The 19,010-nt window shown below is 40.2% G+C and overlaps 1 protein-coding gene across 1 annotated transcript in view; it reads right to left on the bottom strand.

Moving 5' to 3' along the window:
- Positions 1-3,569: 3,569 nt before the first annotated feature.
- LOC124795638 (40S ribosomal protein S4-like) overlaps positions 3,570-19,010 on the bottom strand; it is a 112,451-nt gene continuing 97,010 nt past the window's right edge. The window contains exon 3 of the mRNA XM_047259711.1: positions 3,570-4,277. Within this exon, the coding sequence (XP_047115667.1) occupies positions 3,608-4,277 (670 nt within the window). The 3' untranslated portion in view covers positions 3,570-3,607. The remainder of the gene's footprint in view (positions 4,278-19,010) is intronic.

Below are 19,010 nucleotides of genomic sequence, written 5' to 3'. Positions count from 1 at the left end.
TCGACGTAAGTTTACGCCGCCACTGACTTACAGTTTACAAGTCGGTAAATTAAAAGTGAAAGACAATTCATTCGCTGCAAAATTCATAAAAATCAAACATGACAACAATGTAATAAATTAATAATATATATATATATATATATATATATATATATATACAGGCGTTGGACAAAGAAATCATATAAGATTTTGACAACCATTCATTAACTTTAAGGGCCAGCAAATAAATAGATAGTAAATATTCGATTCGGCTGCTCTTATGGTTCTCGATAAAGAGCCCTGCTAGAGTGAATAAATAATCACTACAATTCTCCACGGAGATATTAATTTAGAAACGCAGTTGGTACTGTCACTTATCATCATAGACAAAAGGAAGCTTAATGACAACTTGAACGCATCGCAGCAATATTGAAAGAAATACAGAATATTAAAATTTTAATCTAGATCTCCTGGCAAACAAATAAATAATAATTTTAAAAAATTACTGCCAGTGGCCAATTAAAAGCTTACAGGAAGCGAGGGGCTTCTGAATTGTACTTAACACGCACAGAATATGAGACTGGAATATAGCCAAGGCTCACTAAGAGGAATAAAAACTTTTTGAGGCATAATTCGTCAAAAAAAGGTAGGCTGTAGGTTAGAGACTGAAAAACGCCTCACTACGGTACTACCTAAAATATATTCTACTTTCCTTAACCAAAAGAAGCTGCCATCAGCGGCCGAGTACACTTGTGCGTAGAGCAAGAGCCATGCAACCACAATAGGCAATACCGGAGTAGCAAATACATTCCGCTAACAGAATCTTACAGCCTCTATATTTAAGTAAAAAGCCTTCAAATGCCAGGTGGGTAAAACGCCTTACGGCAACAAGCAAATTGATTCTTTTTTTTTAAAAAAAAAGGATATTATTGATAATTGAAGGCAGCGGAACAATAGATATCACCAGAAAATGGTGTTGATATAACAAAGAGTAGGATACAACCTAAATGTGGCACTAGCCTCCAAAAATTAAAGTAGAAGCACACAGATTTAACTAGCTCACCAGCCGAATCAATAAAGGGACACACATACATTTACTGATTACCGCATTCAGTAATGGAATAGTACGCAGAGGTGGTTCTTTATTTTGAATTAGCTGTCAGTTGAGGATGGCAGGCGCCCTTTCAGGCTTCTTCACCTTGTACGTACAATAACAATGATAATAATAACCATCGTAAGCCTCCTTGCAACACACAAAATTATATTTTCAAATGGCTCTGAGCACTATGGGACTTAACTGCTGAGGTCATCAGTCCCCTAGAACTTAGAACTACTTAAACCTAACTAACCTAAGGACATCACACACATCCATGCCCGAGGCAGGATTCGAACCTGCGACCGTAGCGGTCGCGCGGTTCCAGACTGTAGCGCCTAGAACCGCTCGGCCACTCTGGCCGGCACAAAATTATATTAATACAGTCCCTGCTAACACGCGCACACAAACGCGTATCAACTTGACAGCATTATGCAAACCAGCAAGGAACTTTTAAAACAAAGCACAGCTCTCTAAAAGAATAACTATAAGCTCCGCACCTGTCAGTAATTACGGCAACCGCTTCTCTGCTACAGTTAATAGAAAATTCAGCAAATAACGCATGCACGTAGCAGTCAGCGATGCATGCTCAGGACGGCCACAAACAGCCTAATACATTAACTAACGAGCACGGTAAAAGGAAATTATTGAAAACTGAAGGAAGCAGAACAACAGAAATCACCAGAAAATGGTGTTGATATCACAAGGAGTAGGGTACACGCAAAATGTGGCTCTAGCCTCCAAAAATTGAAGTAGAAGCTCACTGATTTAACTAGCTCATCAGCCGAATCAATAAAGGGAGACACACACCTTTACTGATTACCGCATTCAGTAATGAAATAGTACGCAGAGGTGGTTCAAATGGCTCTGAGCACTATGAGACTTAACTTCTGTGGCCATCAGTCCACTAGAACGTAGAAATACTTTAACCTAACTAAGCTAAGGACATCACACACGTCCACGCAGAGGGGGCTCTCTGTTTTGAATTAGCTTTCAGTTGAGGAGAGCAGGCTTCATTTCAGGTTTCTTCCTCACGTACGTAAAATAACAATAATAATCTTCGTAAGCCTCCCTGAAACACACGAAATTATATTAATACAGTCCCTTCTAACACAGGCACACATACGCCCATCAACGTGACAGCATTATGCAAACCAGCAAGGAAGTTTTAATACCAAACACAGCTCCATAAAGGAATAACAACGGGATCCGCACCGTCAGTAACGACGGCAACCGCTTGTCTGCTACAGTTAACCGAAAATTCAACAAATAACGCACGAATGTAGCAGTCAGCGGTTTGCTCAAAACGGCCACAAACAGCCTAACGCAATTAACTGACTAGCGCAGTCCGTCTGGTTGTACGTAATGAAAGGAATCGCACTTGAAAGGTACGACTTAAGTAGGGTGACTGGGGCTCAGGACACCTTTTTAAAGAAGTTCAAGTCGCTGACAAACGACGGAGGCAGATGGTCAAAGATTCCAACAGTTTCCAGTTGAGAAGTCATTCCAGGTCAGGCTTCCATTCATCAAAATGTTGAGTGGCTGGTGGCTTGAATTCAGATAGGGGTCTAAGCACCAAAAGTCCTCAGGCAAGACTGCAACCTCTGCCCCGGTGATGAGCCCGGCGGAAAGGCGAACCCTGAACAGCGCACTGTGCATCCAATAAGCCTCTCAACGGAAGCCGCACACGCTCATAAGCCGTATCTTGGCGCCGCATCGCTGCCCCTTAGCGGAAGCGCCACCACTGGGTGAGCTCATATGTGGTTCGTGTAAGGCTCAACCACCCTCCCCCCTCCCACCCTTAACGAAAAATGTCTATACGTTCAAAAGAAGTCATCATATGAACCTTACCTCAATATCTTATTAACTTCTATGAGGATTTTGATTGCCCTCTGTTAAAGCATTGGTAAGGAGAATAACCTCTCCTTTCTTTCTTTTCTCGCTTGGGCCTAGTCACTAGAAGGTGATATATTCTGTACTGTAAATTATCGTGAAATAACAATTAATTTTGGCGTAAATATGTTTTTATTTACTAGTGCTTATTCCTGTTCATTACTAATGATTCAAACTGGTCGGTTTCGAAATATGACGATCAGGCGCAATCATTTACGCTTTTCATTGTTAGACAGTCGAGCCCGTAATCCAAGCCCTTAAGGCTACCAAATGGTGATTCAAGTAATAAAAATCGATTTTCGGTTTTCATCATATTTCGATAGGTTAAATACTATGTGTACTGTCTGCCATCGGGTTCCCCTAAATGACAGGCAGCACCGCATAACAGCCACGCTATGAGGGAAACAAACCAACAGCCAAACAGGTGAAGACATCAATCAGGTAAACACGCCGAAGATTCCAGTCGATTAATAGGAACCTTTCCTTGCAGAGGTCGCCGCGATATATCTGGCCACGGATTCCTACGCCGGGTTTCTATTGGCTCCAGCTCACTATATAGGCCCGGCCGGTCGAAAGCAAACCACTCTTTCTTTTCTGATGGATTTTTATTAATTAAACAGAATTTTCCACAGAACTATTACATTATCCAGACGCTGCCTTTGCAGCTAGTCTCTTATCACGTTCTTCTGCAATACTCAGTTTCACTCCCTTGCCTCTAGGCAATGAGACATATGGCTTGGTTGCCTTTCCAATGATGAATACTTTATTCAACCTTGTAGCGAAAGTGTGACCATTGGCGTCCTTTATATGCACAATGTCAAAGGATTCTGGATGTCGTTCCCTGTTCACAACAGTCCCAACTCGAACCAAGTTACGGCCTCCAGTGATCATGCACAGATTTCCTGAGTCAAATTTTATGAAGACCATTATTTTTTCTGAAGCAATATCCAGCTGAACTGTGTCATTAACTTTTATAACAGGGTCTGGGTACCTGATGGTACGTCCATCTTGGGTCACCAAGAATGGGATACCTTTAGGACCAGTCTGCACCCTCTTCACTTTGCACAATTTATACTTTGCCTCCTTAGGTGTTATACTGTGAATTGTGAAACGGCCCTTTACATCATAAATTACACGGAAAATCTCTGGAGTCTTTTCGATTGTCACCACATCCGTGAGTCCTGCTGGGTAGTTCGGATCTGTACGGACTTTTCCATCGACTTTTATTAGCCGCTGCATAACTATCTTTGGCACTTCACTGTTTGTCAGCGCATACTTGAGTCTGTTTCGAAGGAAGATGACCCTTCGTCCGCTACTAATGGCAACAGCTATAGCAGAGTCTCCGAGAAGATATCACCGAAGCCGCTGTACTGCACCGCCGATCCAAGTACCAGCCGAGAGGAACCATATCACCGGCTAAATCGACGGACATCGATTGTACAGCCAGCTATTGTATTGTAGAAGAAGTAACGTTCAGTAAACTGTTGGAGAAAACAACACTCTGAAAATGATTTTGCTGAAAGAAAATTTTTTCGAATATTTAAAGAGCATTTTTCAACCGCGTGTGTTTATGTCCCACGCCCACTTTTCTGTCACCCACTTTTCTGCATATGTTTTAGACCTTTATACCCCTACATTGCACGTTAGCGATTTTTTTTTTTTTTTTTTTTTTTTTTTTTACTCCCGAGTGTGTTGGCTATCCTTGGAATGAAACGGTCGGTATTCTTTTGTTTCTGCTGTTTGTAAACAACACGCTTTCAAACATGCGGTAGTTTTGTTCAAGTGTGATTGCGAGTAGTTGTTATATTTACGTTTGCAGTGCTTGTTTACGTGTGTTTTGTTGTGTTTATTGAAGGTGATGAAACGTAAAGGGCCGGCCGAAGTGACCGCGCGGTTCTGGCGCTGCAGTCTGGAACCGCGAGACCGCTACGGTCGCAGGTTCGAATCCTGCCTCGGGCATGGATGTGTGTGATGTCCTTAGGTTAGTTAGGTTTAACTAGTTCTAAGTTCTAGGGGACTAATGACCTCAGCAGTTGAGTCCCATAGTGCTTAGAGCCATTTGCACCATTTTGAAACGTAAAGGCATTTTCAAGAAACGACAATTTGGAGGAAACAAGTTTAGAAAGCTTTCTGCACAAGAGGTTATGTCGCCTGGCAACGATGTTTCTAATTGTAATTCTTCAACAAGTGCATCATCAAAAAAAGCTCTCATCATTTCAAGAGAGTTACAACGAATTTGTGAGAGTGCCAGTGAGAGAAAAGGCCTAGCAATTGCTTTGGATTTAATTTGCACTAAATGCTCAGCTGTGACTTCATTTATGAGTTCCTCAAAACCAGATGCAAGTGGCCCTTATGAAATCAATACTAGATTAGTTTATGCCTTACGATACATTGGCAAGGGCATGGCTGAAGGAAGAGCATTTAGTTCATTGATGAACTTACATCAAGCACCAAATAAATTTGACAAACTGACTGCAATATTAGAGAAAGCTGTATGTGAGGTTAGTGAGGAAAGCATGAAACTGGCTGCTAGGGAAGCAGTGGAAGAAAATGATGGGTGTTTGAATATTGCAGTTGCACTCCTCTGAATGGAGTAATGACTGCCTCGAGTGTAGATACCGGTAAAGTGTTAGATGTGGAGATGATGTCTAAATATTGCAAATGTTGTAAAGTCTACGAACATAAAGAACACAACTGTGTGGCTAGTTTTAGAGGAACAAGTGGTGGTATGGAGCACAACAAATATTTCATCGCTCCGTAGAAACAAGAGGCATACGGTACACCAAATATTTGGGCGATGGTGACAGTAAGGCATACAACAATGTGGTAAACTCTAAGCCATATGGAGATGCCATTATTAGCAAAACAGAATGTGTAGATCATCTTCAAAAACTTTTGGGAACAAGGCTGACAAAACTGACTGTTGATATGAGAGGAAAAAAATTAGATGATGGAAAATTGTTGACCGGACATGGTCGGTTAACTAAAATTGAAATAGAAAACTTGCAGGTATACTATGGGTAGGCAATTAGGAGAAATAAAGAAAATCTGGAGGCAATGAGGAGAGGTGTTTGGACCACATTCTTCCGTAAGTCCTCTACTGATGATACGCCATGTCATGGGTTGTGTCTGTCAGGAGAAAATTCGTGGTGCAAATACAATAGGGCTCAGGCAACTGGAGAATCTTATTCTCATCAGCATTCTCTTCCTGCTGCTGTTATTACAGCAATTAAACCTATTTTCAGAGTCTTGGCTCATCCTGACCTTCTAAGGAAATGTCTGCATGGGTAGACACAGAACCCAAATGAATGTTTCAGCAGTATAATTTGGAACCGCCTTCCTAAAACTTTATTTGTAGGCATGCATACAATGAAACTAGGAGTTCATTATGCTGTTATTAAATTCAGTTGTGGTAAATTTGGAAATTGTTGGGTACTGAGAAAGCTGGGAATTAATCCTGGTGAAAACATGATCACTGGGCTGCAACATTGCGATAAATTGAGGATAGCCGATGCAGAGAGGTCTGCGTCTAATATGGCCAAGAAAGGAAGACAAACATCCACGAAGGTGAAAAAGAAACTGGAAGACCTGCTAGAGGCCAAAGAAGGGCCATCATATGCAGCAGGATAGTTTTAATTACCTGTAAGTAACTAATTTCAAAAGTTTCTTATTTAAAGTCAATTTCCTGCAAACTAAAACTTTCAGTACATATGTATTAGAAACTATCATAGATAAATGAACGAAATTTTCATAGACTCTGCATAACATAAAAAGCCACCTCTGGAACTACATTCATTAATATACCCCCTTAGGAAGTTCACAAACAATATTTTCTGCAGAAAAATCTTAATACTTTTTGTTAATAAATTTAAAAAAGCATTTCTTAAAAACTACGGAATGTATAAAGTAGATTTTAGTACAGTTGACTCTATTAGCTTCATGTAACACACAGGAAAAATATTAAGTTCATGCATCAAATAGTTTATTTTCAGAAATGGGTCAAATACTCGCCTAAATTAACATGGGTTAGATAGGCAGGGTGTGGTCCCCTAAACAAGCTACTATCATCATTATTATTAGTGTAAAAACCGCTTCTTTGCATCGAATTTTTACAGTAACACACTTTTGTCTCATCAAGCCTGGCATTTCCTAACGATGACTTTTGAGCCTGATGCTTCGACTACTTACTAAAAAAATCCATCTTATCAGAACAAATCACGTAGTGGGATAATTTAATGATATTCAACTCATAAAATCTTAAGTCTACATTAAACATGTTATTGCCATTCTCTTGCTGTCGCTAACGTGATGAAATTTTCCTTCATTAACGTCTTATATTCTCGCTTGAGAATTAGCATAAGGCCGACACTAATACGAAGGAGGTATCATCACGTTAGCGAGCAGTATCCAGGACCATTATCTGATTAATAATCTGTATATGAAACTTTATTGTCACTGCATCGTTACAGAACTTAGTGCCTGTTCCATGAAGAATGGTGACAATTAACTGTTGAGGAAAAAGACTCTGTGAAGATGCAATATTGAAGGACGAACAGTTAACAAAAGGATGGACGAAAATTTGTAACACAAATAAGAAAAATAACTTTTCTGAGAAATTGCTTTTAACTGAGACACGATATATAAGGGAAGGACAACATCATTTACTCTCCTTTGTCCGTGTGTAATGAGTCTCTTTTTAGTCTAATTGATCATTCACGGCCCAAACTTTCTACAAAACTTAATTATCCTATTTTATAAATTAAATTTAGTAATCACGATGTTGAATTTAAAAGATGGCTGACTTTGCTTTGTAAACGCTCGGCATGGTAGGCCTATATTGCTTCTAGTTTGTTTCAGAAACTTATGTCGTTTCTTGGATCATATTCAGTAATGTTCAGTTCAGCCCATGATCAATAATATTGTCAGTTGTTTGCTAATATCAAACTAAAATACGTAAATTTACATGCATATATTCATGCACTTTTTGTTGTTGTTGTTGTGGTCTTCTGTCCAGAGACTGGTTTGATGCAGCTCTCCATCCTACTCTATCCTCTGCCAACTTCTTCATCTCCCAGTACCTATGGCTACCTACATCATTCTGAATCCGCTTAGTTTATTCATCTCTTGGTCTCCTCCAACACTAGACTGGTGCTTCTTGGATGCCACAGAACATGTCCTACCAACCGATCCCTTCATCTAGTCAAGTGTATTTTCTCCCCAGTTCTATTCAATACCTCGTCATTAGTTATGTGGTGCACCCATCTAATCTTCAGCATTCTTCAGTACAACCACATTTCGAAAGCTTCTATTCTCTTCTTGTCTAAACTATTTGTCGTCCATGTTTCACTTCCATACGTGGTTACACTCCACACAAATACTTTCAGAAACGACTTCCTGACATTTAAATCTATATTCGATGTTCACAATTTCACTTATTCAGAAATGCTTTCCCTGCGATTGGCAGTCTACATTTTATATTCTCTCTACTTCGACCATCATCAGTTATTTTGCTCCCCAAATACCAAAACTCCTTTACTACTTTAAGTGTCTCATTTCCTAATCTAATTCCTCAGCATCACCTGATTTAATGCGACTACATTCCATTATCTTCGTTTTGCTTTTGTTGATGTTCATCTTATATCCTCCTTTCAAGACACTGTCCATACCGTTCAACTGCTTTTCCAGGTCCTTTTAGGTCTCTGACAGATTTACAGTGTCATCGGCGAACCTCAAACTTTTTATTTCTCCTCCACTGATTTCAATTCCTACTCCGAATTTTTCTTTTGTTTCCGTTACTGCTTGCCAAATGTACATATTGAATAACATCGGGGATAGGCTACAACCCTGTCTCACTCCCTTCCCAACCACTGCTTCCCTTTCATGCCCCTCGACTCTTATAACTGCCATCTGGTTTCTCTACAATTTGTAAATAATCTTTCGCTCCCTGTGTTTTAAGCCTGCCACCTCCATAATTTGAAAGAGAGTATTCCAGTCAACAATGTCAAAAGCTTTCTCTAAGTCTACAAATGCTAGTAACGTAGGTTTGCCTTTCCTTAGTCTGCCTTCTAAGATAGGTCGTAGGGTCAGTATTGCCTCTAAGATAGGTCGTAGGGTCAGTATTGCCTCACGTGTTCCAACATTTGTAGGGAATCCAAACTGATCTTCCCCGAGGTCGGCTTCTACCAGTTTCTAGATTAGTCTGTAAAGAATTCGTGTTAGTATTTTGCAGCCGTGAATTATTAAACTGATACTTCGGTAATTTTCACATCTGTCAACACCTGCTTTCTTTGGGATTGGAATTATATTTTTCTTGAAGCCTGAGTGTATTTCGCCTGTCTTACGCATCTTGCCCACCAGATGGTAGAGTTTTGTCAGGGCTGGCTCTCCCAAGGATATGAGTAGTTCTAATGGAATGCTGTCTACTCCCGGGTCCTTTCAGTGCTCAGGTGCTCTGTCAAACTCTTCATGAAGTATATCTCCTATTTCATCTTCATCTATATGCTCTTCCATTTCCATAATATTGTCCTCAAGTACATCGCCCTTCTATAGATCCTCTATATACTGCTTCCACCTTTCTGCTTTCCCTTCTTTGCTTAGAACTAGGTTTCCATCTGAGATCTTGATATTCATACTAGTGGTTCTCTTTTCTCAAAAGGTCTATTTAACTCTCCTGTAGTCAGTATCTATGTTATCCCTAATGATATATACCTCTATCTCCTTACATTTGTCCTCTAGGCATCACTGCTTAGCAATTTTGCACTTCTTGTCGATCTCATTTTTGAGACATTTCTATTCCTTTTTGCCTGCTTCATTTACTGCATTTTTATATTTTTTCCTTTAATCAATCAATGTTTTAGTACATATAGGGAAATAGAAAATGGAATCCGAAACATGTGATGAAGTGGAAGAGGGTGTTCAGTTTTTTAGCTTACCTGGGCCGCACGTAATAGACTTAAGACTAACAATAACCGTTGAAAAAAACTGGGCAGACCAGGACCAGTGAGTGACTGGCATAGTGTGGTGGGAGCTCCAAATCGAAAATATTCAATTTATCTCAACTTTATGTAAGTGGAATCTTATGGAATCTTTTTTATCTGTCGTGCGATAGATGGTCACGTACTGAACCCCATGGATACTTGCTTCGGACGGCACACAGCACGCGTGCCGCGGATTGGACTCCCCTGAAGAAGAATCAGACACAGAAGATAGCCAATTCCTGGTGTGACTGTTGCGAACATTGATGATTGTGTTCACAAAAGCGAGTCGCAAGCTGGGAACGAGGAAATTATTCCACAAACCAACTCCACTCAAGACCCATACATTAGAGGCGATGATGAAGATGAATTACGAACATTTATCATTACTTAGCACAGTATACCGTTATCAAAACACGATGGAATGCCGTCCAAGCTAAATGAAATGTCGACTAAGCATAATGTAACGTCGACTATGTATAATTAAATGTCAAAACAAGATACAAAGTCATTTAAGTTAAATGAAATGCCATCCAAGCATAATGAAATGTTGTCCAAATGAAACACTATGTCATCTAAACTGACAAATTTGTCATCGCAACAGGCAACAACACCCGAAATTACGGAACTTAAAACTGTGCGTCAGGGCATTCCCGACGCCATAAGACAACCGTCTGTTTATTAAACTCTAATAAAACATTCTGTTCATAAGATGAAAGCAGGGGGACACAAGTCATAAGCAGAACAAGAAATTAAATTAACCCTATCGCTGCTGCAGATGTCCTATCTGCGTTCTGTGCTGAGGGCAGCTTTTGTTACGATTGCACTGCCCACCAAAGGCTGGAACCTGCGCTGAGAGGCCCTTACTGATACACGTATCATCAGATTTTGCGAGAAGTAGTAGCTGAAAATTTTGATTTATGCACTTGATACGGTTTGATATCTTCACTCGATAAAGAACTGAATTTCCTCCTGTCATCCGTCACATCTACTGCGCTACAGCAATTTCAGTAAAATATTGAGCGAGATTTTCGAGAGTCTGCTGAGGTAAAAACGCATTGCATAAACTTTGCGCATGGTTGATATTGGATCGCGTATATTAGTCAATGAAATGTTCGATAAGACTTTGAAATTATACACTACTGGCCATTAAATTTGCTACACCAAGAAAAAAATGCAGATGGTAAACGGGTATTCATTGGACAAGTATACTATAACTGACATGTGATTACATTTTCACGCAATTTGGGTGCATAGATCCTGAGAAATCAGTACACAGAATAACCACCTCTGGCTGTAATAACGGTCTTGATACGCCTGGGTATTCAGTCAAACAGAGCTTGGATGGCATGTACAGGTACAACTGATCATGCAGCTTCAACACGATACCACATTTCATCAAGAGTAGTGACTGGCGTATTGTGACGAGCCAGTTGCTCGGCCACCATTGACCAGACGTTTTCAATTGGTGAGAGATCTGGAGAATGTGCTGGCCAGGGCAGCAGTAGAACATTTTCTGTATCCAGAAAGGCCCGTACAGGACCTACAACATGCAGTCGTGCATTAACCTGCTGAAATGTAGGGTTTCGCAGGGATCGAATGAAGGGTAGACCTACGGGTCGTAACACGTCTGAAAAGTAACGTCCACTGTTCAAAGTGCCGTCAATGCGAACAAGAGGTGACCGAGACGTGTAACCAGTTGCACCCCAAACCATCACGCCTGGCGATACGCCAATATGGCGATGACGAATACATGCTTCCAATGTGCGTTCACCGCGATGTCACCAAGCACGGATGCGACCATCATATTGCTGCCAACAGAACCTGGATTCAGCTGAAAAAATGTCGTTTTGCGATAAGTGCACCCGGGTTCATCGCTGAGGCGCTCCTGTCTGTGATGCAGCGTCAAGGGTAACCGCAGCCATGGTCTCCGAGCTGATAGTCCATGCTGCTGCAAACGTCATCGAACTGTTCGTGCAGATCGTTGTTGTCTTGAAAACGTCCCCATCTGTTGACTCAGGAATCGAGACGTGGCTGCACGATCCGTTACAGCCATGCGGATAAGATGCCTGTCATCTCGACTGCTAGTGATACGAGGCCGTTCTCACCCAGCACGGCGTTCCGTATTACCCTCCTGAACCAACCGATTCCATATTGTGCTAACAGTCATTGGATCTCGACCAGCGCGAGGAGCAATGTCGCAATACCATAAACAGCAATCGCGATAGGCTACAATCCGACCTTTATCAAAGTCGGAAACGTGATGGTACGCATTTCTCCTTCTTACACGTGGCATCAAAAAAACGTTCCACCAGGCAACGCCGATCAACTGATGTTTGTGTATGAGAAATCGGTTGATACTTTCCTCATGTCAGCATGTTGTAGGTGTCGCCACCGGCGCCACCCTTGTGTGAATGCTCTGAAAAGCTAATCATTTGCATATCACAGCATCTCCATACTTTCCGTTAAATTTCGCGTCTGTAGCACATCATCTTCGTGGTGTAGCAATTTTAATGGCCGGTAGTGTATATAAAACTGACAGCAGAACGATATCTGATTTCGTTCTCGAGGTCTTGGGTTTTCTATCTAATGAACAGTCACAGGTGATGCGTCTTAACATCCTTGTACGTGGTCATGACAAACGTATTATCTTATAAACGTGAGGACTACGTATTTTTTACGATAAAAACATGAAACTCTTTTATTCACTGAGATATGGAAGTAAGTCGTCCGCAGCAGTGGCAGGTCAGCAGCTGAGAACGCATACAGAAGTCCACAGCACTGTAGGAAGACCCAAGCGGCGTGCGTAGCCTCTTCCACAGCACCTAGAGAACGGTGTAGCAGTTAGTTTATAAACGCTCACAGCTGTTAAGAGGTTAAAAAAAAGTTTGATGCACGGGGGGAAAGTTTTTCGCAGGATTTTCACAGGGGATTTCAATGAAAGATACACACATAAATGAAGGGGCTACATTCAGAACTGCTACGTGTTGTACAGTAGCATCATAACGAAGCTTATTGACACTGAGGCACTTTCAGCTTTTCACACCTGACATGAAGTCATGTTCATTCATTCTCTTAAAAGAGTTTCACGAGATCATAGACAGATCAACAAATAATGCGGTTCACAACAGCAGTGTTTTTCAACCTGTGGGTCGCGACCCCCCATGGGTCACGAAACCTTGCTCATGGGGTCACGGTCACAGGAGAAAGCAGTTGCAGCGTGGCTGGTAACGTGTGCTTCATTACGATCATCTGCTATGGTATAAATGTCACACGGAAGTGACAAGGTTTTGTGGAAGCACCGTGCAAATTCGCTCGTGTTCAGATCTGGTACTTATTTATAATAATGAATGCGAATTTAATTTAAACCTGTTGAAGAGTTCAAATAAGCAAACACTTGCAGCAGTGGGAAGCAACACGATGTCTATCGATCTGTTCCCCCTTCTGCGGAATGGAACTAGGGTCAGTAAGTCTTGTACAGATAGTATTTACCTCTGAGAGGTTTTCAGGGGAAAGAAGGGACCACATCAACTTCCCGGCAGGAACGGCAGTGCAGTGGCAGCGTCTTGTATATTACTGACAACTTAGTTTACGTCCCAATCATCTGCTACGATAAAAATATCACACGGAACGAGAAAAAATTATGAAAGTGCATTTAAAAGATGGCCAAGTTCAAATGTGATACGGAATGGCTGCAAATATACGCACGCAGTTCACGTGTAAGATTTGGCACCGCGGTTACTAGAATGCATTTCAGTAACAAGATTCGAACCAAACAATAGATCGCTAGGATTGACAGCAGTGAGACGAGGGACTATAAAGGCACATTTGCATGCAGTGCGTGAGTTTCCTCGGAAACGCGAAATCTTAATTAAATAATTAATCTCTGACAAATAAATAAAGCCCATGGCACAGAACTACAGCGCTATGCCGCTGATAAAACAAAAAACAATTATGGCACTCTTATGTTTCATTAAGAAGAAGTAGGTCTTGTAGAATAGCTGAGGCTGGAAGCACGTATATTTTATTAACTGGCACACGGCCATATTTGATGTTATATAAGAACACTGCGAGTTGCAATCTTACTAGGCACTCGATTCTGTAAAGAATTTATATTTATGAAAGTAAGTAGAATTATTTAACTGTAGGCTTATTCGTTGAATATATCTGATTTAACTAACTGTGTAAACTTTTTATGTTTAGTAGACAGTCACCTCTGTACGACGTATTGACATGGGTGGCAAATTATTCTAATATTGGGATTTAGATTTTGAGTCCGCACCTACCGCAGCAGTCTTTGGAAACGATTTAAATACGAAGTCCGATTATTTGAATCACATTTCACGGTCAGCTACGAATAACATTGCATTTACGAAAAAGCCATTGTCAAGCGTCTGATACCAAATAATTAAACTTCCACGTTCCAGATAAGCAAATATTAATTACAACCAATCACTAACATACATAATTAATAATCAATATTTTATTTTATTTATTTATTTTATATTGGCGACCGTGACAGGACGTTGTTCAGTTTGTCATTTGTTACATCGTTCTCTTTGTTTCATGTGAAAAATCAACTTTCTGGACCTGGACTTGAATATATGAGAAATAACAAAAATCTGAAGATATCGGCCAATTCTAAAACTTTGCGGGAAGACGCAACGAAGCTTCCAGCAAAATAAGGTAAGACGCAGCATCTTTGCATTGGCAGGCTTGACCAGACGCATAATTCAGTGTATTAGCTCTTCAGTAGATTCTGTAGTATATCTTTTGCGCGTAGCAATTTCATTCTCAGCACTTTTCCTTAAACAATAACTTGTGCAACAATACCGATACACGAGTGTACAATATGGCCGACCTCTGTACGATACGTTGTAACATGGCCAGCAGCCATTAAGAAAAATCCGATATTCAGTTTACATTTTTAAATTAACAAACAGCCATTGTTCCTACGAGCGATTCATGTTCAACTGCATCTTATTATAAAACCAGTGTCAAATTTTATTTTCGTGAAGCACATCTTACGTGTGGCATGGTCATAACTACAAAACAATACGCAAAGGTGGAACAGCAAAGACATGCTATTCAGACGCAATCCGGCTCGGACGCCAGACGAATGTTTGAAAATGACTTTACGACAGCAACCGGTAGTGACGATTCATCAAATATTGACGCAAGTGTTAATGGAAATTTTGACAACAGGCCGTCCACCACAAAAATTTCAAAGTCTCAGTCAGAGCCCATGTTAATACATGACGACACGTCTAATGACGCGGCGGGGGCAGTGACCTTGCAAACAGTAACCATTGTCAACATGTTACAAATGCTAATGAGACAAAACGCAGAAAATATGGCAACCTTAAAGACACAAAATGAACATTTAAAGACACAAAATGACGAAATTAAATCTGATCTCACAGCAATCAAGGCATGTAATGACACTTTATGTAAACGTGTGGAACTTATAGACGCCGCACTGACCAAACAGATGACTGAACTCAGTACGAAATTTTCCAAGCTTAATACGATACAAGAAAAGACTACAAATGATGTAGCACTTTTACAGACACAAGTAAAAAACCTTAATGTCACGTGTGAAGCTCTTACTGGACAAATTCAAACATATCCTTCAGTACATGACAACCTTGAAAAACGAATTACTGACGTGCAGAATAAATTTGACGATGTTGAACAACACCTGACTGACAGATTACAATCTGATGCCACAGCTCATTTTCAAAATATTAATAAGGAATTTCATGATTGGGTAGAGAACAAAGACAAACATTTTGATAGATGTATACGTGAAAACTTACCAACAATTGTGCACGACTCCGTAGCGGAATACATCACTAATAACAAACAGCTCATTAGTGACGCAGTACAGTCTGTCACTGCACCAACGACACAATTCACCGATCAACCACAGTCTGAATGTAACGAAAATATCAGTCAAAATGTACAGTTCAGAAATCAATATACGTTCGAGTATGACGCACACATACCGCACACAACAAACACACAAGAACAAAACACAGCACGACAACAACACATACCGCGTCGTGCAAACACAAACACAAGCTATTATCATGGTAAACCACAGCAATGTTATCGTAATTACTCGCGATCTGAACGTTACAGTAATTACAGTGGAACAAATCCATATCATAATGCAAAGGAAGAAGAAAGCTTAATAAAACACAGGCAATTTCAGACTTTTATCCCAGAAATACGAACCATTCATCCGGTGAGTTTTCTTAAATCTTTTAGCAACCCATTTCCACGCACTTGGAGTGACCGGAAAAAGATTTCATATATTGTCGGTTACATCCAACGCGATGCAGCTGTCTGGGCATACAGTCAAGCTGACGTATGTACCACGTACAGTGAGTTTGAGCGTGCCTTTCTGAACAAATTCAGGTCGCAATCCGTCCAGGAGCTACTCAGAAAACAAATTTTAGAACCTGAAAGTTTTAACAGTAAAAATGGTAACTTACGCAGATATTTTGAAAAATACTTGAACATGGGACATTTTTTGGACAAACCAGTCGCAACACGTGGTATACTCCGTGTGTTGAAGGCCAATTTGCCTTTCAACATTAAAGAAAAACTCTTACATATTCCGGATGACGATCCAGATTATTTTTTAACAGCTTTAGATTTGGTTGACATGTTACTAGAAGATCAGCGCTTCGCGCGGCAAAACAGCAGCCACAATGTTTATACTAGTGGTATGCAAAACATGCAGGCTTGCCAACTCAATTCTGGCGCGCCGACAGTTGGATACGCGGAACAGCAAAAACAGCAAACTCACATGCCGTCTCAATACGGAAATCAAAATCAACACTCGTATTCCAATACAAACAACAGTTACTACAGTAATAGCACTTCATGCAGCAATCCATACAAAAGGCACCGCGGTAATAACAACAACAACAACGGTAACAACGCATACAAATATAACAACAAAAACTACGAGCCAAGACAGCATCAAGGCTGCACTCGTAGCGATCACTACTTTCATTCAAACACTGCTATACCACAGCAGCCACCAGGACAAAATTGGAGCATACCTTACGACCGACAGGTAAGTCATAATGCGCAATAGCAACAACAACCGCAAAAGTTTGGAGATCACAACAGGCAATATCCGAATATGAATATAATAGAAGTGACACCTGATACACAACCTGAATCTGTGTCAGTACCTAATGCAAATGCTAATCCAACAAACTAGAAACAGTCACTTCTATGCCCCGGGTCGTGGCTGAAGAATTCTTGGGGGGCGACTTCAATGTTAATCAGTTATTTGACACCACCATTGAACAACAAAATATTGATATGCCTAATAATTCTAAGCAAAAACTACCTGCTTTATTTATAAGATACAACCACAATGAGAATATATCAGATGAACTTTTGCAAGACAGTACACAATGTCGTTCAAACACAAATGAAATTGTTTTAGTGTCTACTACCGGTGTAGTAGGTGCGATTCCAACTACTATTATCTTAGATACAGGTGCCGCTGTGAGCCTTTTGTCTTTCAATTTCTACAAAAAGATGTGTGAATTGGAGCCTGTGCCTGAGTTTCCCGCCCAAAACTGTAAAATAACTACTGCTCTAGGTAATAAGTCATGTAGAGTTAAGAAGCAAGTTTTTGTAAACATTAAAATAGGTAATGGAACCGTACAATGGCCATTCCTGGTTGTACAAAACCTTGTGACAAATTGCATATTAGGATTAGATATTATGAGCGAGAAGGACTGCATTATAGACTTCTCCAAAGGTAAATGTATTTTAAATGATAAAGGAAGTGTAATTATTATTGATTTGGACAGGAAAACTCTAAAGCGTGACAAACACTGTACAGGATACAAGGTTCAGTTAGTACTTGACAAAGACATTCAAGACATGCACACACACTCATCTGACACAGAGCTAATGGACTTGAAAACATTACATGATCATAAGATAAATGAAGCTACAGCTCTCAGTGTACATGAATGTATGAAACTACAGGAAGTGTTATCCAAATATTTACAAGTTTTTACCAAACAATTAGGTGTTATCAACATGTATATGTACAAGATTGAAGTTAAGCCTCACAAGATCTTCTACCACAAGACATATAACGTACCGTTATCTCAACGACTTGCTGTGTGGCAAGAACTAAAACAAATGTTAGACTGGAAGGTCATTGAACCATCCACCTCACCTTACTGTAGTCCTCTACATGTTGTAAAAAAAAACCAAATGGTAGCATTAGGCTAGTGTTAGATGCACGAGCAATTAATGAAATAATTTTACCGGTTCACACAGAACCCGAAAATTTAGAAGAGCAATTACAGAACTTTCTAGATACAAACTATTTTTCCACAATAGATCTCGCTAATTCATTTTGGCAAGTAGGTATCACTCCTGATTCTCGGAAATATACTGCATTTAAGTTCGGAGGGCGAACCTATCGGTTTTGTGTTCTACCCTTCGGATTGAATGTCAGTTCTGGAGTGTTCATTACAGCCCTGGACACCGTGCTTGGCGATGATTTAGTTGAGACAGTCACACACTATGTAGATGATATACTGATAGCTACACAGTCTTGGAATGAACACGTTGACACACTTCAAAGAATTTTAGAAAAATTTGCACAAGCTGGAGTCACAGCCAATCTTAGAAAATCAAAATTTGGTTGCAGTGAGATAAAATATTTAGGACATATCATTAATTCACGGGGCATATGTCCTGATCCAAGTAAATTAGATGCTATCAGAAACTTTCCTAGCCCTCAAACAAAAAAGCAGTTAAAATCATTTCTTGGGCTATGTTCATTTTTCAGACGTTTTTTACCACAACCACTTTTGAACAGTAAACATCTGTTAGATCTACTCAGAAAGAATCAAGTTTGCATCTGGTCGGAACAGTGCCAGAATGACTTTAATACAATTAAACATTATTTAGTGAATGCAAATATATTGAGCCATCCAGATTTCAATTTAGATTTTTGTATGACTTGTGGCGCTTAATGTTCTGGCTTGGGCTGTAGCTTATTTCAAGTTGTAAAGATT

The sequence above is a fragment of the Schistocerca piceifrons genome, chromosome 4 (assembly GCF_021461385.2).
Source record: "Schistocerca piceifrons isolate TAMUIC-IGC-003096 chromosome 4, iqSchPice1.1, whole genome shotgun sequence".
Classification (NCBI taxonomy): Eukaryota; Metazoa; Arthropoda; class Insecta; order Orthoptera; family Acrididae; genus Schistocerca; species Schistocerca piceifrons.
Note: the sequence above shows the minus strand (reverse complement) of the source record. Positions and strands in the feature narration are given on the sequence as shown.